The 27,585-nt window shown below is 53.9% G+C and overlaps 7 protein-coding genes across 7 annotated transcripts; all 7 read right to left on the bottom strand.

Annotated features, from left to right (window-relative positions):
- Positions 1 to 1,519: 1,519 nt before the first annotated feature.
- On the bottom strand, positions 1,520 to 2,587 carry JKF63_01495 (uncharacterized protein; the record flags this gene model as incomplete). The annotated part of the gene is made up of 1 exon (XM_067897542.1): positions 1,520 to 2,587. One exon carries the CDS (start codon positions 2,585 to 2,587, stop codon positions 1,520 to 1,522), a length of 1,068 nt encoding a protein of 355 aa, XP_067753699.1.
- Positions 2,588 to 5,980: 3,393 nt separating this feature from the next.
- On the bottom strand, positions 5,981 to 6,454 carry JKF63_01494 (uncharacterized protein; the record flags this gene model as incomplete). Its single annotated transcript, XM_067897541.1, has 2 exons — positions 5,981 to 6,175; positions 6,227 to 6,454. The coding sequence occupies 2 exons, from the start codon at positions 6,452 to 6,454 to the stop codon at positions 5,981 to 5,983; spliced, it is 423 nt and encodes a 140-aa protein (XP_067753698.1).
- Positions 6,455 to 7,437: 983 nt separating this feature from the next.
- On the bottom strand, positions 7,438 to 8,481 carry JKF63_01493 (uncharacterized protein; the record flags this gene model as incomplete). The annotated part of the gene is made up of 1 exon (XM_067897540.1): positions 7,438 to 8,481. The coding sequence occupies one exon, from the start codon at positions 8,479 to 8,481 to the stop codon at positions 7,438 to 7,440; it is 1,044 nt and encodes a 347-aa protein (XP_067753697.1).
- Positions 8,482 to 9,492: 1,011 nt separating this feature from the next.
- Positions 9,493 to 10,422, bottom strand: JKF63_01492 (uncharacterized protein; the record flags this gene model as incomplete). Its single annotated transcript, XM_067897539.1, has 1 exon — positions 9,493 to 10,422. One exon carries the CDS (start codon positions 10,420 to 10,422, stop codon positions 9,493 to 9,495), a length of 930 nt encoding a protein of 309 aa, XP_067753696.1.
- A 3,685-nt stretch (positions 10,423 to 14,107) lies between these two features.
- JKF63_01491 (uncharacterized protein) lies at positions 14,108 to 17,188 on the bottom strand (the record flags this gene model as incomplete). Its single annotated transcript, XM_067897538.1, has 1 exon — positions 14,108 to 17,188. The coding sequence occupies one exon, from the start codon at positions 17,186 to 17,188 to the stop codon at positions 14,108 to 14,110; it is 3,081 nt and encodes a 1,026-aa protein (XP_067753695.1).
- A 5,571-nt stretch (positions 17,189 to 22,759) lies between these two features.
- Positions 22,760 to 23,377, bottom strand: JKF63_01490 (uncharacterized protein; the record flags this gene model as incomplete). The annotated part of the gene is made up of 1 exon (XM_067897537.1): positions 22,760 to 23,377. The coding sequence occupies one exon, from the start codon at positions 23,375 to 23,377 to the stop codon at positions 22,760 to 22,762; it is 618 nt and encodes a 205-aa protein (XP_067753694.1).
- A 1,392-nt stretch (positions 23,378 to 24,769) lies between these two features.
- On the bottom strand, positions 24,770 to 26,947 carry JKF63_01489 (uncharacterized protein; the record flags this gene model as incomplete). The annotated part of the gene is made up of 1 exon (XM_067897536.1): positions 24,770 to 26,947. One exon carries the CDS (start codon positions 26,945 to 26,947, stop codon positions 24,770 to 24,772), a length of 2,178 nt encoding a protein of 725 aa, XP_067753693.1.
- Between the last annotated feature and the right edge of the window lie 638 nt (positions 26,948 to 27,585).

Below are 27,585 nucleotides of genomic sequence, written 5' to 3'. Positions count from 1 at the left end.
CGCGTCGTGGAGTATAGTGGTGACAGGCGGGTTCGATGAGCGTACGGTGGGAAGCAGAATGAGAAAGCGAGGTATGGGGTGTAATGGGGGGGGGGGGGGGGGGGGGGGAAAGGCGAGACAAAGGAAGGGGGACAGTGGCAGAATAGACGTCAAGTAATATTAGTTTTTTGTTGTTGTGAAATGCCAATCGCTTGGTTGATGGATTTGAGCGGGATTATGGAAAAAGGGAGGCAATGGGAACGAGAGAGCAAAAAAAAAATGAATGGTGTGGTGGTTGGTGAAAGAGAAGCAAGCACGAAAGGCTAAAGAATCGCACGGTATGGAGGGGGGGGGTTCAGAGAGAAAGAGGCATGGAGAAGCTCATGTGCGATAGACGAGTCGTCAGAACGTGTGTGCATATCAAAGATAGGCAGGGAGCCAGAGCAAGGAGCAGTGGAACAGCGCAAAAAAGAAACAAAGATTATTAAAAAAGCAGAGAGGGAACAATCAATCGATCCATCTCTTCATCAATTGAGCGAGCGAGCGAGTGGGGGGAAAGAGACGAGCTCATCCATGAAGAGATTTTACCCGGGACGGAGAGCCCCCCCCCCCGCCCCCCTCCTTACTCGAATGAAGAGGAGCACACCTTTAAAGCCGAGAAGGTGGAACCTCAGAAGTGGGTGGGTGGGTGGGTTAGAGAGCGTTTTCGTGGAAGCGTGACATCCGAACAAAATATTTTGCGAAAGGACAGGTCTAAAAAAAAAGTGCATTTTGGTACTTCTGTCGTTAGAGGGGCGTTCCTTGCACGGGACATGGACGCTCTCTTTTTTTTTCCTCATGGAGAGGATCGAGCCATCCAGTGACGCAGAAACGCACATCCCATTGTTGAGTTTTCGCTTCTCAGCGATCAAAGCGACCTCGACGGCACCTCGTGTCGTCCCTGGACAAATGTGGCCATAGACAACACGAATAATCGTGCCCCTCCAGGCATCACACCGTCCCTCTCTCTCTCTCCGTCTCGCTGACGAGCCTGTGCGTAAAAAAAAAAAGAGCTCTGTAACGCTATGAAGTATACTGGGATGCTCAAAGATAGAAAAGCGTGTTGATTGCAGTACGCGGACATACACCAGGACAAGGAAAAATAGGCAAAAATCTGAGCGCGCAGGACAGCTGAGTTGACATATGCGCGCACCCGGAAACATTTAAGGGCGTCAATATAACACCATGAAGAATAGACCATTGCGCGCTTCGAATAAAAAAAAATGACGAGAAAGCTGGCGCTCAATGGAGAAAAGGGGGGAGGTGAAGTACACTCATCAGCAGTAAAATTAGACCCGCTGAGCGACACACCCTTCACACACACACACAGAGAGAGAGAGAGAGAGACATGGTTGAGCGCAACTGCGATATGCGGGATGATCGCCCGAGGTCGATGGACTTATCAGTCATGAAGCTGTGCACCTCCTGCAGTGTGCAAGGGGGCAGAGCTTCATGACTGATAAGTCCATCGACCTCGGCACGGGCAGAACGTCAATGCCTCCTAAGAGCTCATTGAAACTTGCGCAAGTGTCGTCGCCTTGGCAACACTTTCGTGCTCTGGCACCGGCGCCGACACACCGGGTGCATTCTCTGGCGATGCGTCGACAACCACTACAACGTCGTCTGTCAACCAATCCTCTGTGACTGTGTTCGTGCCTGGACCCGGCATCCAGCGAATGAGTAGCTGCATTTGCCATGGCGCGCCAGTTTCGGCATGGTCGATCAACTTGTACGTCGCAATCATGACGTACATTGACACCAGGATGTCATCTGTGTAGTGCGAGCGAGAAGAAAGAATGCAGTAGAAACTAAGAGGCAGAAGCAGAGACCCCCACAGACGTAGCGCCCAGGGATGCACAAAGGGACTGTAGTCCCAGATCAACATGAAGGAGAGCGAGAGGATCATAGTGTGTCCGCTGAACATCAGATCGCCACAATGTATCGCACCACCGCCCAGCGTAACGAGGGTAAGTATAATGTTGAGAGCCGGATTCTCAATGACCTGAGGATGCTGGCAGTGGTTATCAGTTGCCGGGTACGACGTCGCCACAATCACAAAAGAACGAAACACCATCACAACAGCGTACGACGTCAGGAAACGGATCACCATAACTTTGAATATCCCGTGCAATGAAAAGGGACGCCGACCTGAGTCGACAATGCCGAAGACGATGCGATCTACATATGGTCCGATCTTTGGAATACGCGTGAACACACAGAAGTTGGGCCTGCCCTTTAGATGCCGCTCCAACAAGAACAGCTTGAACCCAATAGCCACGACCGTCGCGTTCAGCAGGAAGATGATGACGTTGGTTCCAGCCTCCAAAAACGCCACCTTTGGGATCCATTCAAGCAGCACATCAGGCAGCGGGCGAACCTCCTGGGGATTCGGCATACGGCCATTGGTGATAACGAGGGCCCCTCCGAGAAACACCACCGTGAGAAGCAGTACAGGCACAAACCGCATAATCTGCGTCGTTAAGGGTAACGGCTGCTTGTACCACGGAATAAAAAGGTCTTCATTTTTCTCCTCTCGCGCCTCTACTCGTGCGATCGCGGGCCTCGTCATTGCAAATGGGCCAAGGAGACGTGACGTCAACTACAACAAGGCCTCAAAACTCACAACCAGAGTGATCGGTGTTGACCACAGCAGTGACGACACACACACGTCACTGTCGCAAGTAATTGAAGAGAATGTGTGCGCTGAGATGTATACGAAAAAAAAAAACTTATGCTCCAGTGAAAGAGGGATCTATCCTAGATTTGAGGAATGGGGTACAAGTAGCAGCGGTTATACATCCAAAAAGCAAAGGTAAATGGTGAGGGCCTTATCCAAATCTGGGCGAGAAGCCTGCCTTGCCTGCCTTCACAGGAAACAGATCCACTAGTCACCCGACAAATGTGCGACTGAACGGCAGCCACAAGAGAAAATGGAAAGAGGACGGAGAGAAAAGGGAGAAAAAGTTCGTGTTTGGACACCCTTTCGGCTTTCCGAAAATGCCCACTGTCGAGGACGGGGAGGTCAGCCCCACGCCTCAGCCCCGCGACATGGCACAGGGTTAGAAAAACGTGGTGCTAAGAAGAGGTGGGCACGCGCTACAGCCGCAACACCGCACGGTTCCCCCGAGGGGGCATCTACATCGCATTATACAGCCCCGCCCTCTCCACACCGCGTCTCACCACTGCCCACCCACCCCCACGATTTCACAAGTAGACAAATACAGAAAACCCTCAATACGCTGATCGCCATGTGGCGCAGCCGTCAGAAAAGTTCACGTTGCCCTGCGACAAGGCCAGTGCCGCCGCCCCCCCCCCTCTGCCGGTGAAACACAGCCGAGGTCGCATTGACCAAATGGCCCATTACACCAATGACACACACGCGCGTTCGTGCTTACTGTCGCGAGTCTCGCCGGTGTACCGCCATCTAAAAAAAAAAAAAGTACATCAATGTGACCTCGACACCTCACAGGTGCCTTGACCCCGTCACCATCCAGAGGTGATTTAGGGCACTCGCAGGGGGGAGGGAGGGTTCAGAAGCGACACAGCTCCACCGGACCCAAGGAGACCTGAGCCCCCTAATACCGCGATGAGATGTGAATCCATCAAGATAACTTTTCGAGAACATAATAAAAGCCTTTGTTTCCCAGGCCATACCGGAGGTCAACAAAAACTCCGCCGGCATAGGAGCGTACCAGCCACAGCCCCCCTCCCTCTACTGAACTCCGCTTGCTTAGGACAAGCCGTCCTGTCGTCGAAACGGGCCGCGCGTCTAACGGGCCTCTCTTGTCCTGCATTGTCTCTCCCTCCTCTCAACACGCTTTCGCCACATCTACGCGGGACAAGCCAGGGTCGTATGCAAGTCTGCATCCGCGCGGGTTGTGCTAAGCGCCATCCATGAAGATGCAGAGACGTTGGTGTCCGCAGGGCAGACAATAGGGGAGCGCATGCCAGCGTCTGACACCGCTGGCCAAAGCTGTGCTCGATGCACCGGCCGTCAGCCCCCTCCTGTCGGTCTTGCGCACCCGTCGCCTTGGTTGCTGTACCTCAACGCACACCACTCACTAGCTACGCAGAGCTGAGAGGCGCGCGCGCCGCGGTCGGGGAGCGCCAGCGTCGTATGCCCTAACCCGCCACCTCATCTCAAGCATCACCGTCGTAGCGCCGGTGCTGAGAGCAGTGACGAACAAGAGCAAGCCTATCGCAACACCCACTGTCGTCGTCTCTTCGTCCTCGCTAGTCCAGCTCTCTGCGCAGCGCCTCGAGGGCCGACCTCACCTGGCCCATCCGTTCAGTGCCACAGCCGCATGCCGCTAATCGAGCCGCTGCTCTGTGTCGCTGGACCGGGTCGTCTGAGACTTACACCCCAGAGCGCCGCGGTCACTCCTGCACTCGGCGTCTGCCTGCGCCACCGCATCTGCCCGCGGCGAGCAGATGAGGTGACCGAATGAGGGCAGGGAGGGGAGGGGGAGAGGGGGGGAGGGGGGGTTCGCCCACCAGCTGGAGTCGCTGCCTCTGTAGCCGCTGACCTGGCTGTTCCTGGAGAGTTCGCCCGCGGCCTGCGCAGGGAGCGATATATACTGGTGCAGACGCCACTGCTGCGTATCGCGGGTGCGCGACTGGGTACGGACCTCCCCAAAGGGGTCCATGCCTGGACACCCGAATCAGTGCTTCCCACGTTTCATCGCAGCATCGAGATGCGGCGCAGAGCCACTAGAGATTTGAGGGGCTGCCGGTGTGCCCCCTCGAGAAGGTAGGGCGCGGCGCGCTGATCACTAGATGGACACACAGACAGGGGTGCATCGACGCAAAAAGAGTTGCACGACCCTCCTGGAGATTCGTGTGTGCATGACACACACACAACCACACACACACACACACACACACACACAGGTTAAGCGCGTCGCTACCTGTGCGCCCTTTACACCCTCCCCAACGTTATTAGCTGTTTTTCGACCTGCGGATGTCAGCCCTCTAGACGCCCTCTGCAGTACTTACACAGGTGGCGCTAGCTGCAGATACTGATAAGGGGCAACATGGAGCTTTATCAAAAGAAAGGCATACACATGAGAAGCAGGGTCGCTTTGCTGGGATTGGTTGCGCGTTTCTCTACACACAATCTACTCAGACAAAACCATGCTTACCACAGAACAACACACAGTCTTCATGGCGTTGGTGGAAAGAGAGGCGGTACATTGTGGGGCAGTTGGAAGGTATGAAGACGAAACATCGGCATTGATAAACAGAAGAGAACGTCCCTCGGCCACACTACGACAACTCACCGTTGAGGAAAGCGGGGGGAGTCGAGGCAACCACACACACCAAAGAAAGGGGGCGATTTAAAAAAAGAAAAAACCCAGTATATGCGAAGAAGTACGTAACACGGAGGGATCCCAGTGCACGACGCGCACACATTGACTACCCCATCGTGGTAAGTCACTTCGAGTTTTCATCATCTCAGGCACCTGATGTGTCCCATCACCCGAAGATTTTCCGCGGAACAACACACGCACACACAAAGAGATGAAACCGGGCAGCGAATACGAGCTGCTCTCTAAGGAAGCAGCAAAGGACTGGAGTGCAGAAAGTGTGCTATTATGCGGGCACAGTGTAGCGAAACAGAGGGAATGATGAAAGACCCACACAGGTGGTGGCCAGCACAAAGCCAAGTGAGACTTTCGTGTAAGAAAACTAACACAAGTACCAACGCACGCACAGGTGTCGAGTATATCGGTAAAGAGACCACACAAACAATAGGAGGACGACGACGCCTCCGAAACACCCTTCATGAAAATGAGTGATTGGAAGGTGGATTTGAATGGTGAGACCATCGACGAGAAGCATACGGAGTCATGATCGCATTGTTCACGAATTCGGGGGGGGGGGGTTAGTTGAAGCCAGAATGGAAAGCGGAGGGTGTCTGGGTGGCTGACACCTCCCTGCTTAGCGCAGCAGAGGCCAAGTTTTACCCTCCTGGTGCAGCTGTGAGTTTAGCTGCGATTGTGGAAGTCGTTTCGACCAATTCTGGGGGCTTGGTGGTCGCTGTTGTTGGCGTCGGAGTCGGAGTCGGAGTCGCCGTTGTTGTCGTTGTCGTTGTCGTCGGAGTCGTCGTCGTCGTCGTCGGAGTCGCCGTTGTTGTCTTCGGAGTCGCCGTTGTTGTCTTCGGAGTCGCCGTTGTTGTCGTCGGAGTCGGAGTCGGAGTCGGCGCCGCCGTCGTCGTCGTCGTCACGTTCTTCTGCTCAGCCGCTCGATTGTAGTACATCTCTCGCTGAATAGAAATGGCAGTGGACAGGATAAGACAAAAGGCAACAGCGATAATGGGAATGATATGCCCATGACGTAGAAGTACCGCGTTCGCCCTGAGACGCGTGCGCCGGTAGGCGGCGGATAACGTCAGCTCTACGTGAACCGCCTCGGGGGGGTCGTTGTGGGGTAACATCAGCTCCTGGCTGCAGTATCACGAGGACCCCCTCGTTGGGGAGCGAAAAGAAGCCTGAAAGGCAACGTACAAAAAAAGACGGGAAGTCGGCAAAATCAGGCGCCCACACACACACACAGAGAGAGAGACACGCGTGCGGAGTGAGTAGGAAAAGCTGCAATGGAGGGAAACCCTGGAAGTTCGGAGAGGGAACGGATCACCTTTTGCATGTACTGGCGGCGGTTGGAGTTGTTTCTGTAATTTCCAGGGAGGAGCGGGAGAGAGTGGCTCTGGTGCGGATATTTGTGAAACGCCTGCACAAGCCTATGTGGGCAGGGGTACTCAGGGAATCCCCGAGATAATTCTGTGCTTGACCTTTTTTTTGGAGGGGGAGGGAGGGAAGGGGGGGGGGGCACTACAGTCGGGGTGAAGAGGAAACGATAGCGCCGTAGAGAAAATTATACGCACACATACACACACACACACACACACGCACACCGAGGACATTGTAGTTGATCACCATCAGCCACGGGATGGGTGAGTTGGTCAAAAATGTTGACACATTCAACCAGGAAAGTGGAGGGGAGGTCGAGAGTGCCGTTTTGAAAGGGTGAGCAAGAGAACAAAAAAAACATGCAAGATGTTAAGAAGACGCACTTGGCAAGGCGTCGCTGGGTTCTCGATAGGAAGGTGCACCACCACGTTGAGGAATCGTGCGACAGCGATGATGCGTCACCCATTTCACTAGCTGCTGTGCACACAGAGAAGCAAAAGAGATGAGGGGAAGAGACGGGTAGCGAAGCCGCTCGGCATCCTCGAGCGTTGTGCGCGGTTCGATTACTTTTTTTTTATATCGATTAGGTTGCCGAAGTCGCCACTCAGTACGCGCTCAGCTGAACACACAATAGCCATGCGACTTACTGTCTCCCGTGACGGAAACGGAGGTTGCGTACGCCAACAGGCCTCCCCCAACCCCCCCCCGGCGCGCGTGCCCCCCTTTGAGGTCAAGAGCTCGACGGATGTGACAGTGCAGTCGCATCCCCTCGAAGCTCGCAGCATCGTAATCGTTCTTTCATAACGTCTGCGAGTACCAGCGCCGTTTCAGAAGTAGCGCCTCTCACGGCTGGTGTGAGGCTGCCAAAGGCGCGGCACCAGGACCCGGACTGCACCTTCCTCGCAAGTGGGTATGGATCTTTTTGAAGTGCCCCCAACAACGGAATCCATGTTTTGTGAATGGAGGCATCGTTCACGGCGCGAAAAAAGAAAAGTGTCGCCGCTGCAACCTCATCGGGAGACACCACGACAGGGTCACTGCCCTGCTGCTCATCCGCGTGACACTTGTCCATGTACTCATTGTAAAGCTCAACGACACGCTGCGGTGAAGAAAGTTTTGCCAGTCGCTGTGCATTGGCCCGGTTGTTCACAGCCAAGACACAGAGGGCCCGAATACTCACGTCAAATGGGATGACGTTGCTAATCATCTTCTCCCAAAGTGAGCTACACAGCACCTCCGAGTCGAACGCCGCATCGCTGCGGAGAACAAGAGCAGCAGAAGGAGCAGCACTGACGGCGGGTGAGGTGGGGCTCGCCGCGCTTGTTGCAGTGTCTTTTTGCGAGAGCTGTTGCTGGCGGACGAAGCTGTGAACGTTCAGGTTGGCCCAGGAATGAAAGATGTCTGCAATGTAAAAGTAAGGAATATCCTCCAACGCGTGCTCCTCCAGGTAGGCAATCTGTTCTGGCACGGCGCACTGTCTCAAGACCTCATCGAAGGTCATTCGGTCTGACATCTCGGCCTCACTATAACCTTTCTCCAGGAAGTTGATCATTGCCTGCAGTGTGTCCCCTGGGTAGCAGTACTTGTGGACCACTGCATTAGGCAGCAAGCGCTGGGTGTAAAGTTGTAATTTGAGATTGTGCACGTGGAGCCAGCGCTGCATCGACTCACTCAGGAAACCGCTCTGCTCCAAGGCTGTGAAAGCCGTCCAGCCGATGCCGAAGCCAATAATCGGCAATCCGATGTTTTTGAATGTTTTGATACCTGCAGTCATTTGAGCAAGCGACTCCGCGAGGAAGGCGACGCTGCACCTGACTGGTGTAGCTGGGGTTGACAAGAAAGCTCGGAGGAAGAGCAGCGGCGTTCGCTTATGCCAGATGGTCACATCCGTTTTGTTATCCTTTGTTTCCACGACGCTCACGTCACCCAACTGCAGAATCCGGCGCACGCGTACAGCACAAGAAAGGAAAGAGGAGGGGGGGGGGTGAATGGGAAAGTAAAGTGAAAATTTAGGGAAAGGCCCTGTTCCATCGCGGCTCGATGACCGTCGTACACATCGAAGTAGGGAGGTACACCACGCACACAGAATATGTTGGCTCACCGAAAGCAAAACAATAAGAAATGACCCGAATGAAGTCCACCCAACCCGGCAAGCCTGCGTGAACCCACTAATCGATTCGCCTCACATCTTCTCTCGACTCGAAAGAAAAGATGCACTTTTGATGGCATTAATCCCTCTGTGGTCACACTTTTGCAACACACTGCGCCATCAACCGGTATCGAGACCTCATTCGTGCTAGTTTGCAGCTTTTCTTCAGTTTTTTTTTTGTGCAACAGTCGCCCTCTGAGAAACTCAGATATGCAGCATTCGTAGATGGTAGCACACAACACCAAAGGAACAGAGAGGAAAGGAAAAAGATAGGGGGAGCACTTGACGAGATCGCAGCCGTTATACAGGGCGATATTCAACCAAAGTGGTGCGCAATGGTCGACGCCGCAAACGAAGGTACCAGCAGCAATCTCACAAACCTTCCTCCTCCTGCTTCCGTGCCTCTATCCAAATGGAGGGGGGAAGGGGAGGGGAGGGGAGGGCGGGAAAGGGAATAGTTTTAAAAAGTGAGCGTGCGACATAAACGAGGGGGGAGGGGGGAGCTCGAAACAGAAGGGGGGGTCTTGCTGAAGTCGCCGGAGTCACTTCCCACGCAGTGGCGCAGTGTCGGTCTATCAACCCTTACCTCGCTTTTTTTTCCTTGCAAAATCGAGGGTGGCAGACGGTTGGTGCGGGCTAGAAACTCATCTTGGTGGTGGTGGAAGAAGAAAAGCCCTTGGATGCAGTCGTCTCCAGGAGCTTCCGACCGGAGCGGACGGTCAGCCAAGAGGAAATCCGCTTCGAGAGCAAGTAGGCGGCTGCCAAGAGAACGACGTGGTACAGGAAGCGAGAGATGAGGCGGCGGAGAAAGGACGGCTGCTTCGGCTTGCGAACCCGTGACCTCTTCGGAACATACCGCTGCTCACGCGGTATGTCAGAGAGAGCTTTCCGCAATTCGTACTTTCGGCTCATGTAGCGCTCCTCATTATTCAGGCTATCCTCTTCCAGCTGCCCAAGGCGCTGGTTAATGCCGACATACTCGCCAACAAATTGAACGGCGCTGCCAAGGGTCACCTGCATAACCTGCGAAAACATCCCCCATAGCTCCATGATGCGGTTTGTCATGAATATCATCATCTGCGCACGCTGGGTCTCAGGGGTCATGCCCATGCCATACATGCCCATCCCACCCATGCCCATCATCCCCAGACCACCATACATACCCCCCATACCGAGCCCACTGTAGCCACCGTATATGCCGCCCATACCGTAGGGATCCATACCCACACCGTACCCGTAACCAGTGGGCACGCCGTTGTTGAGAACGTTCGCATTCGCCGAGGATGTCGCCGCTGTGCCCAGGGTACCGCCGCTTGTCGCCGGCACACCGCTTGACAGTGGCGTTAAGGAACCACCATGGAGCTCATCGGCACCGGGCGTTGCGCCGACGTTAAGAACGCTTGTCTGGGGAATAGAAAGCGATGCTGCGCTTGGGGACGCAAGTGCTGTACTGGGAGGGAGGGGGGAAAGAACCGGTGATGCTGGAGCTGTAGGGTTGCTGGGAGAGCCAGGGGGACTCCTTGACTCGGTGACAGTCACCGCGGAGTCGGTAGGCGGCGAGCTCATGTCAACGATGCGTCTACCTGCCTAAGACTAAATACAAACCAACAGCAATAAGAAAAAATCAGAGCAAATGCGTTTCAAAAGCGCAGAAGTCTGCGCGACGTGCGCGCGTTTGAATGCGCCTTTCTGAGCACACAACTGTGTGTGTGTGTGTGTGTGTGTGTGTGTGTGTTAGTTTACCCCAGGCCACAAAACACGCATGAGAAAGTACGCAGGTGAAGAAGGGGCAGGGTGCGACGTGCCAACGTGGCCAAAAATATCAAGGCTGAGTCGTTCCCAGCACGGGTCGGAGTGGTGGTGGGGGGGAGGGGGGGGCAAAAGAGGAAAATGAAGGCGAGACACTCACTCGATCCACCTTTGAGAAGAGTGAGTTTGTCACCAGGCAGCCCATCACCACAACGCCACAAAAGAAATTTGGCAGGGAGAACAATTCGGCTGAGAGGCCGCCCCACCAGTCTTGGTTTACTCTTTGGTGCTCTCTGGATCTTGTACCACTGCCGACGTACCGTACGAATGAAAGGTGTGCGTATAAGGGAGTGAAAAGGGGGAGGGGGGGGGGAGGCGCAGTGGAGAGAGCAATGTACAGGATCTGCTCCATCTACTCTTCTGTGTCACTGTAAGTGGATTGCATAGCGCACGGGTACGACAAAACAAGCCGGTAGCTGGTTTTATGCAAGTGACAGTAGCCGCTTCTTCCCTTTGCCTGCGTGGATGCTGCATGTCCGTCATGCATTTTACTCGGGCTCTTTTCTTGCTTCTTCTTGTACGAAGAGGTACACCTCCTACCGTGAGCTTCACAGGTGTGCGTGTGTGTGTGTGTGTGTGTGTGTGGAGGGGGGCTGGGGCGACATTTGAAATTTGAAATTTGTTTAATTTTTGTGGGTCTTGGGTAAACCATCACTCTCTATTTTGCCTTTGTTTATTCGAAACTCTCAATTTGGGGGAGAGAAAATCGGGAGTAAGACCAGAAGCGAGGGCAAGCTGGGAAAAAAAAACATATAACTTTTATAGATCAACAAAATATATAGATAAATATGCATTACACACACACACACACACACACACACACACACGCACGCACGCAGAGAGAGAGAGGTAATAGAAGCACAGAATTTACGCTTGTATACTACCACACCACCATCACAACAACAAAGGCTGAAAAATAATCAAACCTCTACAACAGTGCGCCTCGAGCGTCCAGGGCAAAAAGGAAGGAAGGAAGGGGGAGAGAGAAAGAGAGGGGGGGGGGGGAGGAAGAGGAGGAGCGAACATTCATAGGGTGCGGAACAGCTACGGTGCAGTGGTGGTGCCTCTTTGTGTACGCCACGGTGAATAGTCGGGCATCATGGAAGAGCCTAGTGCCAAAGCCTCCTCCTACTCCCCGCCACAGAACACACACGCACATCGAAAAAAAAACGACTTGGACACACGTCCGAGGTGGAAAAAGAAAGTTAGAATGACTCAGGTAAAACACACAGACCCTCACCATGCTTTCAGGCCAACGCTCCCCCCCCCTCCTCGTGTTGCCGTCGCACCTGCACGACAAAGCTGTCTTTGGGTCACCGATTTCACTGAGAATTCAAGCAGTGCGCAGCGGCGGCGGGGGGCCGACAGCCCAAGCGAAGTTTTTCACCGACTTGTGCTCTGCACCCCGCACCCTTTTCTTTCAATTCCAACTGAGGCGCGTGATGATCTTGCGGGTGGGTGAGTGTAGTGGGGAAAGAGCCTCACATGCCCTCACCTCATGCGTTGAGCAATGCGAGAGAGAGCAGCTTCGCAAAAATGACGGCAAGCAGCAAAGGCACGCCATAGCCAAAGCCCCTCAAATGAAATGGAAGAGCCATCCAGAAGAGGGGAAAAAAACACCAGCGTCACGGTGCGCCGTGAGAAATGAAAATGAAACAAGCGGACAATAGAAGTGGCGGTGCACCTGGTGCGAGGTGTGAGAGAACTCCCTCCTCCCACCTCTGCCCATGAACGAAACACTCTACCAGAAAAGAAAACAACAGAACGCGTGAAACGAGGATATCGAATACTCGTGTGTGCAAGCGCGGGTAGAAATGAGAAGTGCCCCTCTCCATGAAAAAAAATCCACCAACCCGCCACTTCACGCAAATTGTTGATTATATAAACAGACACCCGCACACACAAGAAACAGAGGGGGGGGGAGGGGACGGGGTGCTGGAGCATTCATCACCAACAGTGTGCCGTGATTTTCTTTGACATCGTACCCGCCCCCCCTTTCCAGGCGGGGGAATAAATGGAAAACAGAAAATGCAATTGGATTCGACCGTGTAAATGAGTATACAAACACAAACGCGTGCGAAGAGGCGACGGAGAAGAATTCATCCGTGTGGACGTGTGTGTGTGTGTGTGTGTGTGGACATTTTTATAATGGCCCCAGTGATACCTAAGGACGCTTACAATGAAAAAAAAAAGACACACACAAATGAAAAATAATATTTAAAATCATAAATAAAAAAAACGGAAAATGAAAAGAAATCGCACAACAATACAAGAGACAGAGGCGAAGGGAGTGTAAAAAAAAAAAAAGGTGGTGGTCGTATTTAACAAAGGAAGGGGAAAGGGGGGGGCCAAGACAACGTACACCGTTTTGAAGACAAAAATAAAAACACAAAGAAGGAAAAGCGCAAAGTAAAGAAAAAAATGCAGTTCAAACGTACTTGAAGAAAGCAGCTCACCAGGGGGGGGGGGGCGGGTTGTGTGTGGAGAAGAGATGAGATGCAGAGCCATGTTCACCCGCACACACACACGCGCACGTGCGCAAACCAGTTTTCGCTTTCGTTCCATCTCTGTTAGCTGTGGCAAGATAAGCCAAACGTCGACAAAGAGAGAGGGAAGAGGGCGGATCGGGGGAGCCCGACACCTTTGCTCGACGGGGGGGGAGAGAAACAAACGAGGGCATTTTTTATCGTTCGGCATGTCGTCTTTCTTTCAGTTTCGGAAAACAACAACGAGCAACAAAAAAAAAAGAGGATGAGCACCCCCTGCTCAGGCAAACCTAAAAGGGACACAGAACAACGAAGAGAGAGTGAGTGCAAAAAAAAAACGGATGCCAGCTTCAAAGAGCCCACTCGTCGACAGCCACACTCGCCGTCATGGCAACCCCCATGAATGCCGATTGAAGCACGCGTAGCACCGCCAAAGAAATGACAGAGCACGAATGCACAGAAAGAGCAGCACAGTGTACAGGGGACGAGAAAAAATCTACAGAAGAACGAAGGGGTACAAAGCGGGGGAAAGGGGGGCCGCTTACGGACAGGAAGGTGTGGAATGAAAGCGACCGATGCGTGGATGCAAAAATCGAAACGGAACAGCTCCAGAACGAGAGCTGACGGCAACACAGTAATGGTTGCGATTGAGGGGGGGGGGGGGCTCAACCGCTACCCAAGACCGCTTGCCACGCCCGTCTACCCGTACCGCGAGCATCAATTCTGGAGCAACCACTCAGCGGCACGTGGCAGAAAGGAACAGTGCTGAAGAGCTTCAAAACAGGGGATTCCAGAAGGGCCGTCAGACCAAATGTGGTTAGAACCGTGTCGCAGAGTCATAGCGACAGACACCAAGATCTAAGAGAGGTGAGCACACCTCTAGCCGACCGCATTAAACTCTCTGGTACCGCCTCTACCTGCTCGCCACTTGTCCCTCGGTGGGAAAAAAAAACCGCTTACTTGCTGTGAAGATAGTGGCACTTGTCGCCGAACTGGCACCCCTCTGCTGTTCCGAAAAATCTGCATACACGCGTTGAGTTGTAATTGCCACGACCCATCCCACCGCGCTTTCCGCCGCGGCGCCCGCCACCACGCCGCTGCTCCTCTTCACGGCCATCATCGGTTTCTTCGTTACGAGTATTAGAGCTAAAAGCAGTGGTGGGAGTGGGCACCGGGGTAGGAGTCGGAGCCGGGGTAGGAGTCGGCACTGGAGAGGTGGGTGCGACGCTAGCCGTGGCTGGGCTTCCCGTCTTAGTAACGTCACGTTTGGCAGTCTCCTTCTCCGACAGGGCAAGGCCCGTATCGGTTGGCGAAGCGATGGCACTGCCGCCACTGACAGATTGTTGCGACAGCTGTTGCTGCTGCTGCTGCATCTTCGTGCGAGGCTGTGGCACCTGCACCCCAGTCTTGCTCGTAGGTGAAGACTGCTGCGGTGTTAGTGGACTCTGCACGCCACTGGAAACAGTCAAGGTCCGCCGAGGCATACCAGATCCGTTCGCCTCCTCCTCGGTGCCTACACTTAGGGTTGTATTCTTGCGGCTGAGGCTCGTCGCTGAGTCATCGTTGTCGGTCATTTGACCCTGTAGTGGCGCGCTGTCCAGAAGAGCCTGACGGATGCGCTGGCGGTCTAACATCAGTGGAATCCATCCGCGGAGCCTTCTCTCAAAGTCCACATATTTTAAGCCTCGCAGCTCGTCGATGTTCGCGTTCGTCAGTAAATAATTGACTGCGCTCTCCGACACACGCGCGGCCAGCAGCAGACCCCGCAGCTCCTCCTTTTGGTTAGGCCAGCGACCACTGGAGGTGGTTCTCCGCTCTGGTTGCTGTTGACGATGCGGCTGTTGCTCGTGAAGGTCAATCGCCGGAGTCATACACTGCGGTTGTGATGGCGGCTGCGATGCCGCGGGGATCTGTTGCTGCTGCTGTTGCCGCTGCGGGAGCGCTGGCGTGGTTGCCTCTACTTTATTCACCATTAAATGAATGTGGTGGTGGTGATGGTGGTGGATCGGTATGCGACCGACACCACGCAGCGCTGGCGGAGGCGCGGACGTCAACGGGGGTCTGGTAGCGCCGGCAAATGTGACGTTGGCTAGCGGTGACGCGCAGGCCACACTAGTGGAAGAATTTGTCTCCAGCGCGGGTGAGCTCGTCGAATCGGCCGCAGTGGTTGCGACCCGCTCCTCGGATGCTGACGGGGAGTGCGTCGGGGAGCGCGGCTGCACAGCTGCGGTTACAGCTACTGGGGGCGCAGTGAAGTTGCGGTGGTGGTGGTGGTGGTGGTGGTGATGCAAGACGGGCATGTGGTGCTGGTGGTGGACTAGCGAGTGCGCCCCGCGCGGTGCTGAGACATTTGTGTTCCCGCTGAGGGGCGCGGACATGGTGCGCGGCACGATTACCGCGTCTACAACAGCGGTGCTACTGTTAGTGCTAGTTGAGTTTGTAGGTGCGCTGCCATTGGTAGACGCCGCGGCGGCATTGGTCGCTGCTGCCGCAGCCGCAGCCGCGGCCGCATTCTTTTCAGTTCGGCGCTGTACGCTCAACGGGGCAGGAATGTTCATGGTGCGCGCTGGCTGCAGCTGCTGGAGTTGATGCTGCTGCATCGGTGCGGACTGTGGCGTCGGTGGAGTCAGTGTGCGCTGAGCTATGGTCCCCATGTTCGGTGCAGATCCAGACGCGCTGTTGCCAGCAGCCCAGTCGCTGGCGGCAGCACTGTTGGTTGCCATTGCTCCCAATCCCACGTGATGGTGGTGATGATGCATCGGGATTGCCGGACCGGCGCGTCCTATCGTCGGCATCGGGGAAGTTGTTGAGGCCAGCGACACGCCTGACGCCCCTGGCGTGGGCACGCGCGCCTGACTGCTTGCTGGTGACCCTCGTGACGTCAGGTAGTTGGGGTGTGTCGATACGTTTATAGCGCCTCTCTCCATCGAGGACGACTTCGCGGACGGCCCGGATGCAGCTGTAGAAGATGAGAAGAGATGGTGTGTGTGACGCGACATCATCCCTGCCCCGGATGCAGTGTCGCTCGTCAGCCTACTCGCAGACATATCGGTGCGACTGATCGCGCTTGCCCCCAATCCGCTCATAACAGCGGCAGCACCACGTGGACCCAGACTAGAATCCACGCGGACGCTACCCCCTGTCCCTGTAGCGCCGCGAGGCGGCACGGCACCGACGCCCCAATCTCGGCCCTCCTCGCGCTGCGAGAGCGCATCGCTATTGACCCGCAATTCATCGCCGCTGCGCTCCCTGCCTGCGTCGCTGGTCTGGGGTGGGAGACCACTGCTACGGTACGGTTTCTGTGTCGGGGCCCCATCTTGATGAGGGGGGCCGACGGAGACGGAGCTGCTGCGAGGATCGCGCGGTGCACCGTTTTCGCCAACATTTCGGTATCCATGTTGCTGCTGGGCACCGCGGTAGTAATTACCAACACCGCCGCCGCCACCACTACCACCCTCAGCGTTGCGGCCGCCGCCCTGCATGTTGTAGCTCATGGCGTACATATTCTCGCCCATGACCGACTGAGCGAACGTGACAACCTGGTCCAGCATAGATTTAGATAGAAGGGAGAGGAAAAGGGAGCCGGCGTCGGTGCAGGCGAGGATGATGTTGACAAGATACTCTGTGTCATCACCGAACTCCTCAGACAAGATCTGGGTCAGCATAATCTGCATCTGCATGGTAAACTCCTCAAATCTGACCTGCTTGAGGGCAGCGTCTACAATGGCGGGGTAACAGATCGAGAGGCGGTTGTACACGTCAACCACCGATTCGTTCAGGCAACCGCTACGAAAGATAAAGGTCTCGATGGTGGGGGCGAGTACGCCAAAGTTCCTGCGAACGTGCGCAATCACCGGTGGCACGTGCTCGTCTATATCGTTGTCTACGGGGGAACCATCGGCGTGAGCGGCTATACCAGCGTCCACTGTGGTGGGGTTCGGGGTTGCGCACAATGCAGCGGTGTGTGACGAGGAACTTGTCTGCCGATCGGATTGCACCTCGCCCATGGCCTTCCCATAGGCGTCCAAGCCGGACATGTGTGACCTCTGAACCGACTTCTAATCACACAATTTCGTACACCACTCGCGAGCTCCCAGCCGCGGACCAGAAGAAATTTGCCACACAACGGGCGCGTGGTTCAGTCGCCGGTAAGACCAAGTGCGCTAGTTAATGGGAAAAAATCACCAGAGGAAAGAGGAGGTCGTCGTCGTCGCTCCCTCCCCAGATAAAAGCAGCCCAGTGAATTACTGTCGGTTGCCTCGACTCCAAGCACTCGCTGAGAGCACTCCCCTCTTCACAGCTCGCCGCTGCTGCTAATTCTGGGCAGGTGCGGAACTGCCTAAGGACGAGAAAGGGGGATGAGGTGTGCTAAGAGGAAAGTGATCAAGACGGGGAGGAGAAAAAAGTGGCAGAGGATGCAGCCAAGAAACAGAAGAAGTGAGAAAAAAAGAAGGCAGGGAGGAGGAGGAGGAGGGGGGGGGGGTCGCAAGCCTAAAGCACAACAGAGAACACGCGAAAAAAAAAGAAAAAGAAGCAATAAAAAGAAAACGGGAAAGGGTCAAGAGGTCATGAAAAAAAAAACACGCGCGGACACACAACGAGCAACACGGAAAAAAAAGAAAATTTAAAAAACAAATCTCAATTTTGTGTGTGTGTGTGCGTCTGTGCGCGCAATGAAGAAGACGGCAGCGAAACGGAAGAGAAAAAAGATAAAATGAAACAAGGTGAGAAAAAAGGCTGTGAGAGTGGGGGGGGGGGGTTGATTCGTTGGGGTTGGAAGGGAAGAGTTGAGAGCCGGAGCAGAGGAGGTTGGGTATAAATGTATGTAAGTCTACCGGCACCTAGATTGCTTGTCTAAATGGTCTCTTCTTCGTATGCGTAGCTCTCCTTGGGGTGGGGGTGAGTGACTCTGCTGGTTCCGTTGCGGGGACGACCGAAACACATTCGAAAACCAGAAGATGGAGAAAAGAAAAGAAAAAAGGAGGCGCGCTTGTTAAACAATCAACACAAGAATCACGGATTGGACAGAAGAATTAGTACAGGAGAAGAGAGAAAAAAGGGGGCGAAAGCACAGACAAAAAGAAAAAGAGAAAACTGAGAAGGGCTCTGTACTTGCGACTAGGGGGCAAGGGAGAAGCAAAACCTAAGATGAAAGCGTAAACAAAGCAGCCTCTTGTGAATCAAACTCAGGTGCGGATGTTGCCTAGTACGCAGCTATGCGAGGTGCGTACGAAAGTAAATGATTTGGTGGGGAAGCTACAAAGGTAAAGGACCTCAGAACAGGGGGTGAGCACACACACACACACACACACACAAAGGAATGGGGCTCAGAGAACTTTGAGACTGTATATCTGATAGCTTGAACGTTAAAGCAACAAGACAGCAGAGCGACGACTACGCAATGATAAAAGGCTACGCACAAGTACACACACACACACACACACGAGGCTAATGAAAGGTGAAAGAAAAAAGGGATGCTTCAGATATATAAACGCATATATGGATGAGCAAGTACAGACGCGACACCGGAAGAAAAGAGATTTTGCTGATGATTCGCGACTTAGAAAAAACACCGTGTTAGTTTGTATTTAAGCAAGTGCCTCATGTAACAGCAAGCCAGAGTGAAAAAAACGAATGTTCGAGAGGGCGAAAGAGAGAGAGAAGTTGGTGTGTGTGTGTGGGGGGGGCAGTTCTCCTGCTTTCCGTCTACACAGAAGTGGGTGGGGACGTGATAATACAGCTGGACAAAGTCACACTCGTGCCCACGTGTCAAAACCGTCGGAGTGAACAGAATGCTGACTAACTGCAAAAATGAATTCCACACTCGAGAGACGGCACGAAACAAAAAAAAAAACGAGAGGGAAAAAAAGAGACGAGTATGGGGGAGGGAAGTAAACGAGAAGAGCGAAGCAGAATCGGGGTGGGGTGGGATGGGGGAGGGGGGGGGGGGGGGATAAGGGGTGTCGTTGTGGGCGATGCCTGTCAGAACGAGCTCCGTGGCCTTTGATCTCAGACCTCTAGGTTCTCTCCCAAGACGTCAGACAAGATCTTCCCTTCTCCGTGTTTGTACCCTGACTGGTGACCCTCACCTAAAATGGCAGGAGAAAACGGAACACTACGCAAAGAGTTCAGGGACGGGGCTCAAGAAAAAAGTCAAACACAAACCGACAAGAGGGGAAAAGACAGCTGCCAAAAAGCCGGAAAAAACTTCAAGGCAAAGAGAGAGAGGACACGCACACGCACAGTAGGTGGCGAGAAAGGAGAAAAACGCACTCTCACGCTCTCGTCTCTCTTTAGTGCCTCCTCGTGTGTGTGTGTGTGTGTGTGTGTGTGTGTGTTTCCAGGTTATTCTCGTGACTTCAAAGACGCACGCGTCTTTTCGTCTCACCCGGTGCCGTCTGTGCTGAAATGTGCTTTTTCGCTTCGATGATGTACACCTGGTTGTAATCTGTGCTGTGTCTATAACACACCCCGTATGTTGATGATGTTGTTCTCTCTTTTTTTCTAACCAGCTACCTTTCCGCAAGCGCCGTGAGATGCGTGTGGACGTCTCCTAATGTACGCAGCGCTGTGAAGTGCGCTTAAAGCCCAAACACGCGACTGCAAAAAGAAAAGCCACAAAAAAATCGACCACCTCTTCTAACTCTTCTTTATGACGGTGAGTGGTATATATATATATATATATCGAAATGTATGCACAACTCTTCGTGCGTGTGTGTGTGTGTGTGTGTTAGAACCGAGTCGTTATAACACCCGAGCAATGAAACCAAAAGGAGGCGGCCTGTCGGGTGGGTGGGTGGGTGGGTGGGGGAGGGGAGGGGGGGGGGGGCAATTCTGCTGCCGAAGGGACGGGGGTAGGGAGTGAGGGGCGCCGTCTCCAATAATAACGGAACAGGTGTGGAGATAGAGAGACGCTCAAACTCTGCGCAGGAGGGGGAGGGAAGATGAGAACGATACGTGTCACCTCTATTAGGCTTTTCCTCAATCGCGCACCCGAATGTGGGTGCGACCTCGCAGTCAGCAGAAGCAGAGAGAGCACGCAAAACACACAGGTCTGAGCCTGTCCTTCTTGGGTATATAACCAATTACGTGATTGTGAATGTGTGTGTATGTGTGTCTGCGTATATGCCCCAAGTCGACGCCACAACAGCTGCGAATGGCGCGTAAAAGATAAAGGAAAGAGAGCTAGATAGAAGAGATGGTGGAGATGGTGGAGACAAGGCTAGAGGAAGCGGGAAGACAGAACCCAGCGAAAGGGGAACCAAGAAGAAATGGGGGGTCGTAGGGCGAAAAACACGAGAGAGAATAGAAAGTGTGGTGAGTGAATGGGTGAGTGGGGAGGGGGGGGGCGGAGGAAGAGAGAGGGAGGAGAGAGAGACGGGGGGGTATCCAAAATCAAGAAAAGAAGGCACAAAGTACAAAGAAAGCTACAAAAACTGTAAAATGAAAAATATCAGGGAATTAAGTTTGGAAGGGCGGAGGAACGGAAAGCGGGGAAGTAGAAAGCACAGAGTTTTTCTCTGGGTGTAAGAGGTGGGTTGGTGGATTATTGACGTGCGAGTGAGGAGGGAAGAGGATGAGTGGTGACCAAGCACATCGAAGGATACCGTGTGTCGGTGTGCGCAGCGTTGACGAAAACGAAAAGGTGAAAGAGTGTAACGATGTGCGGATGGGGGAAGAAATTGGACGTAAGATACATCAAAGAAAACAGTGGTCAAATAGGGTGCGCCACCACATGATTGAGTAAAAGAGAGGGAATGGGGTGCTGCAGTGTAGCACGTCCAACACACCCCTCCCTCCAGGCATTCGATAGAGGAGTAGGCACATGAATAAGAAAAACGAGGCTGGACACAGACAAGAGCGCAGAGGGCACCCACACCCAGTCGTCCCCCGCAACCGCCACTACCCCGTTTGCCATGGCAAATTGCTCCTCCTTCACGATAGGAAGCTCTTCCGAAGAATTTCTTTTTAGTTGGCATGAAACCTTTCCGTTAGTTTAATACCCCCACCACCCTACACACACACACACACACACACACACACATGATGACGTACGAAACAAAGAAGCGAGGTAAAACATCCGAGAAAGGCGGCACCTGATAACCTGGAAATAAAATCCCGAAAGACGCAGGGAGAGGATGGAAAGGAGGGGGAGGTGGTCCGTCCAGGCACCCACAGACAAGCACACTTGTGAAACCACAAGCAGGAGACGTGGGTGTTTGCAGTCACAACAGAGAGCAACCAGGACGCACAAACAGACATGTCCACAAAACCGCACACCAAGAGAGCTCCTAGACTGGCCTGGTGAGTCGAAGAGGTGAAACGAGCTGTGCATCCCGCTTGCAAAGAAACACTGAGGCCAGTTCGGACATGGGGTGCGTCCACGTGAATAGGGGAGGCGGGGGAAAAATAAAACCCCTAGAAGACTTGGAGGCGTGGACGCACCCGCTGCAGTGCAAAAAAAAAAAAACAGCAACGCAGTACACTGCCCCCGTACACACACACACACACACACAACATACAGCCGCATGCATAAAAACACCAAAATGAAAAACAAGTAAAGGCGTGCAGCCATCCAACATAGACCCGGCGGCAGGGACTATCACATCATTATCAGCACACACCCAGAGACACGGTATGTAGGGCGCAGAAGGGTGAATGGATGGTCACGCACATGCCCCCGGCAAGACAGGAAAGCACAACGTGGAAAGGAAGCTCTTTCTCATCTTTTTTTAGCCCAAGAAGATCACAGAGAGCACACAATCCACGAACCCTGCCCTGCCCGTACCACCCTCCGCACTTGGCCACACGTTCTCCTACAGATGTCTTTCTCGGCAGCTGCGATGACTGAGCCACCCCCCCTCTAGAAGCACATTTCCAGACACATGTAGATATACATCATACCTCGCGGAAAGGAAAACTGCTTATTCTTTTTTTCTTGCCTCCAACCAGAGGACCGCACCGCCTGAGATTCTCCCCTGCGACACCTACGTGAATGTATGCACTCACATGAGCGAAGAAAAAACAAAGGGAGAACGACCCCCTCACAAGGTCGAAGCAAGGAACACCATACCGAGAGTGGCACGTCGACCTGTGCTTGCTGGTCGATGACCCGCCCACCCAACCCTTTTTCGCTGGGTGAAAACCCAACACGAGAGCACACGCGCATCCGCGGAGGTGGATGAGACTTTGTTTGGGGAGGGGGGGGGATGCACACCAGGGGGAGGGGGAGTGTTTTTTTTTGTAAATGTCAGTGAATCGAAAAAAAGGTGAGAACGCAGTTGGACTCGTTCACAGTATCCAAGAATGTCCCGTAGACATACTCCCTCGCATTGTGGCGAGGCGACTAAAGTACTCAGCACCACCACCACCCACCGCCGCTGCCCTCACGGCCCCCTCCACCCACTCATTCGAACAAGAGCACAAAGAGGCAAAAGTATCCTATCATGTAGCAAAAGAGTAGAGGCAACAGCCGACATGCACGTCCGAAGACGTCCGTCTGCGCGCAGAAACTTGATACAGAGGTAAAGGTGAAGAATCCTGCATGCAGCCTGCTTTTCTCCCCCCACCTTTTCGCACCTGCGAGCACAGATTCCACGGAATGATATCTACCAACTCCTCGCCTTGCTTATGTCGCCTTTCACGACTACGTGGCCGCGACTGACACCGGCGTCTATCGCTGCCTCCTCCTTGATATTCACCTCCTTGGCTTTTCGAGAGCTATTGCTTTTGAAGAAAAGGCTCAGCTTACGGTCAAGCTCCTCAATGGACGTGGCCGCCTCCGGCTCGCGCTGCTGCCTCTCCTGGTGCTGCTGCTGCTGTTTCGGGGTGTTCTTCGGAGCTTCCACCATCTTGAAGCCCTGGTCTTTCGCAGCCCGCTTCTGGCGCTCACTAACCTTTTCATGGACAAGAGTGTGCTGGTTCTCCTCCCTGTCCTGCCGGCGGCTGCGGATACTGTCCAGGGTCTGCGGCGCCACCGTCTTGCTGTCGGTGATCATGCCAGATGGACCGCGGGCCACCTCACGCGCAATGAGCTGCTCCGTGGCCAGGTCCAACACATCGTCCTTGTACTTCTGCGACGGGCGTTGTGACTTTTTGGAGCGCGGCTTGCGAGCGGCCGCAATGAGACCACCTCCGACGTTGGACTTGTCAATGCTCTGAAAAATGAACATCATCACAAAGATGCCCGCCAGGGCCATGCCAATGGGAATGAGGTAATCGAGCATAGTGACAGTGAAGAGATGGTCGCAGGTGGGGTAGACAAAGGGGGGGAAAGGAGGAAGGAGGAAGAAAGGGGGAAAGAGGAGTAGCCGCGAACAGCAAGAGGCAAGCCGCTCACAGCAACCCGTTAGCAAAATGACTAAAGCACAGCCAAAAAGGAAAACGGGAGGAAGAGAGGGAGGAAGAGAGGGGGGGGATATGTGGTGGGTGAGGTGCAGAAAGTAGAGAGCACGCACAATAAAAAAATGTATATTTGAGAAAAAAGATAGGCTGGCGGTTGGGACAGAGACAAGAAAGAGAAAAGAGACGATGACGCGAGAGAGAGGGGTTTCCATGACAGGGACGCATACGTTTATGCGAGACCGAGGAGTGCATCAAGAGAGGAAGTGTGATCGAGTTTCGTGAGCAGTGCGCACAAGGAGCGGCGGTGGGGGGTTTAACACTTTTACATGGCACAAAAGAATGGGCTTGTAGAAGCATGAGAACGGTGTTGAGAGGCTGGGAGGGCAGCAAAGCTATAGACATGGTGACATCATCTGGAAACCCATCTAAACACACAAACATACACACACGAAAAAAAAGAACACATGGATCCAGGAGGTCACCCATCACCATAGTTTAAACGCACGCAAAAGTGCACCACCACCACATTGATCGATTTGCGCTGGGTTAAGGAAATAAAAGAGTTCTTTTTTTTTTTTCAACACTCACAGGGAAACAATTAGAATCAAAAAAAATCCCGAAGCAGCAGCGTAGCGAACAGTCCGAGTCGTCCGGCTGTGCGGGGAGGCCACCACCGGGGACCCCCCCCCTCTTACACTCAAAGAGCCTCCGGATCATTTACGGATGCGGGCGTCACGGTCACAACGCCCAGCGGCCCTGTGCGTGTTCATACGACCCGCTCGTGTTATTAATCCAACCGCTGCTGAACGATTACACTCCCACACACACACACACAGAGAGAGAAAGAGAAAAAGAAGAGGGAGGCGCGAACAACTCACTATTACATTACACACACACCCACACACACACACACACATCAAAAGAAAAAAAATGAACTCTCCGTACCTAAAGAGGGAGGCGGGAGGTGGGTGGTGCTGAGAAAAAACTGCAAACCCACCAATGAACCATTTTTTTTCCATCTACCTCCCCGCTCAGCACTGCTTTCAAAAGTGAAATATTTGCAGTGCAACAGTGGTAGCTCACCCCACTCTCCCCCGGCACAAGACACACAGCTTCTTGACTCGCCCACCAATGCATACGTCACCAGCTTTCTCGCCCCTGCCGCAGAGGTCAATTACACTCGTTCTACACCTGTCAAAGAGTGGAGATTTCTAGAATTACACGCACGGTGTGCGGCCGCAGCCTCTGGGCAAAGGCAAGCACTTCCTTCTTCATTAGTCGAAAAGATTCTGATGCGGCGGGCGCTGTGACTTCATGATCGCCGCCGACGCCAGTAAGTAGTTGCTGCGACGGACGCCGTGTAAAAAATATGGAAGATATCTCTCAACAGTGTTACCAGCAGGGTAGATGCACCTGAAGCCGCCGCTGCACTGCAGCTCCTCCTCGTACTCACGCAACACCAGTGTTTCATCCCTCGACAAAAGCGAATCCTCGTTGTTCGGGCAGTTGAAAGACTTTAGCAGCGGCCGTTCCAAAAGACGAGCGCTCGGAAAGGGGTGCTTACCAAATTTATAAGCGCGCTCCCCTGCCTGTCGCTGGATGCCGCGCGGGATGTTGATACCGTCCGTACTGTCGGGATCCAGCTGACTATCTCGGCGGTAAGGCATGGCGCGCACTAGTGTTAACATATGCGCCAGCATGCGGGATTTCACGGCCTTGTCGAGGGAGCTGCCTGTCGCCAGCGAAGGCATGATATTCACCTCTAGGAGACGTACCTTCAGATTATCGTCCGCCATCAGGTCCAGCCCAAACAGTTCAAAGCAGTTGCGGCCGCTACGATCAGCACAGCTGCGTGCCACCTCCTCCACAACACTGTGCTCGATGCTCAGAAAGGTCTTGATCACCACATCCTCGCACTCAGCCTGAATGCGACTCCACGCGGCCGGGCCCAGTGGATGGTTCGATGCCAAGTGCCGCTTGAGGTCAGATATACACCACTTTATGTCAAGTGGGTCATCACTATCGTAGTCCTTGCCACCACTTCCTTTGCTCAGCTCTGCTGTCTTGTTGACAGAGTAGTTGGTGAGGTGCACGTGGATGTTGTCCAGATCCTGGTCAGGGCCGCGGTACTTCTTAGCTGCGAACCGCACGAGACCCTCATCGAAGAGGTAAATCCGCAAGGGATCAAACGAGGTGATAACGCAGTAAAGCCGAAGGTCGAATTTACGGCCGTAGATGAGCAAGGGGTTCCCAATATATCTCTGACAAACCATCTCCTTGTCGCGTCCGGCCCCCCGAGGAATGGGCGGAACACCATTGAACAAACGAATCCCTCGTCCACAGCTAGACGCGCCAGGTTTGACAATGTAAATCAGCGGCGTTTCCTGGGTGCCGGGATTCATCTCTGCGTCGCGGCGCAGGTCCGCTTCGTCTTGTGGAATGAGGAAAGACTTTGGCACAATGTCAAATGCATCTTCACCGAAGTAACGCTGCATGCGACGGATGTTGTAGGCCAGTCGATCCTTTCGGCCAACACCCCATGTACCGGGGAAGTGGTTCACCTTCTGATACGCGTTCATCGAGGACAGAATATAAACGGTGGCCCGCTTGGCCCATAGTATGTTGAAGTCTTTGTTGGAGTCTGTGTACTTGAGCCCACCCGCCTCGAAGGCCTTGATAACAACGTTGAAGGCAACCGCACCAGGTCCAATTTTGTACAGTCCCATCCGATTGAGGTTATTCTCGCGCACCGACACAAAGGAAAGCGGAAAACTAGCGCGATCGTTGGGGTGCAAACTTTCGTTGATATCCTTCGGCGATCCTCGTGGATCTGCCGCGTCGCGAGACGAATGCACGTACGAGGTGGGGAAGAAAAAACTCGCAGCGGAGGAAAGGTAAATGGGCACCACCACCGTAAGTAACCTTCGCCTCCCAGGGACGCAAAGTGCGAGGTTCTCCTCATCCTCCTCGGTGCCGCGGGCTGTCGTGGTGGTGGTATTGCAGGTGGAGTAGGTAGTCGCGATGCTTGCGGCGCGGCTAAAGGCAGCCACACTTGCGTCACCTCTCGCTGCGGCACGCGACGACGAGCGAGTGCGCGCCGCTGCCGCGGGGGGGACGTAGTGCGGGTCTGAGTAATCTCTTCCAGTCGGGTCCGTCACGTACTTTCCCACAACGATGGGATTGTAGTCGCTCACTCGGTAGCTGCGCTTGCGCGTCATCCTGTCCATGTCCTCCTTTCCCTGTTGTGCGTCCCACCACAAGCTCTGAGGGTAAAGAGTCGGCGCCGTCGACAGCGTCGGCGCAGACAGCTCGCGTGCTACGGCAGGCAAACCGCGTGCCTGACTGACTACTCGCGCCGGCATGCGAGCCGTGGGGTTACCCAGCGCTGATGGGACAGCGGGCAACTTAAAGCTGCCTGACAGCGCCGGCAACCTGTCAGACGACACGCTCATCGTTGCAGAGAGCTGTCGGATTAAGGCGGCTTTGCTCTTGAGCTTCGTGGCGCCTGAGCTAGCAAACGAAAAAAAAATGATACGTTTTACTTATCTCCCCTCACCCTCTCGCTTAAACTGTGTGTGTTTGCCTCTTCCCCCCCCCCCTGTCTTGTGTGCGGCCCTCTGGTGTGTGGAGTGCAGCGGCACGGAAGTGGCGAAAAACGAAAAGCTAAACGAGAACGCCAGGAGAACCGCCGCAGGAAAGTCAAGAGCGGCACTCACCCAACCCACCCAACCCACCCCACGCAAAGACGTACGTAAGAATAAAAAGTTGACTCTAAAAAGAAGAGAAAAGAAGTGTGAGGGCACACTACGTTGGCTGCGAACTCACAAGAGAGAAAGTAAAGATGTGCGTTCTAACAAGACGGCAATTCTGTTTTTGAGCCCCACGACACCCCGAACCTCTTCGGAGCCCTCTTTGGGCCAAGGGTGTGGCTGGCACGTAAGCAGAAAAAAAAAAGTAACTTGAAAGGCAGCCGTCAATGCACAAGTGCTTAGTGGGAGACACACAGGACAGAAGCCAGGACAAAAAAAAACTGAGAGGACGAGAAAAGAATGTCGCCAAGAAGAGCCGAGCAAATGAATGCCTTCCCTAA

This window comes from Porcisia hertigi, chromosome 35 (genome assembly GCF_017918235.1).
Source record: "Porcisia hertigi strain C119 chromosome 35, whole genome shotgun sequence".
In the NCBI taxonomy this organism is placed as follows: Eukaryota; Euglenozoa; class Kinetoplastea; order Trypanosomatida; family Trypanosomatidae; genus Porcisia; species Porcisia hertigi.
This window is presented reverse-complemented; position numbering and strand designations above follow the sequence as displayed.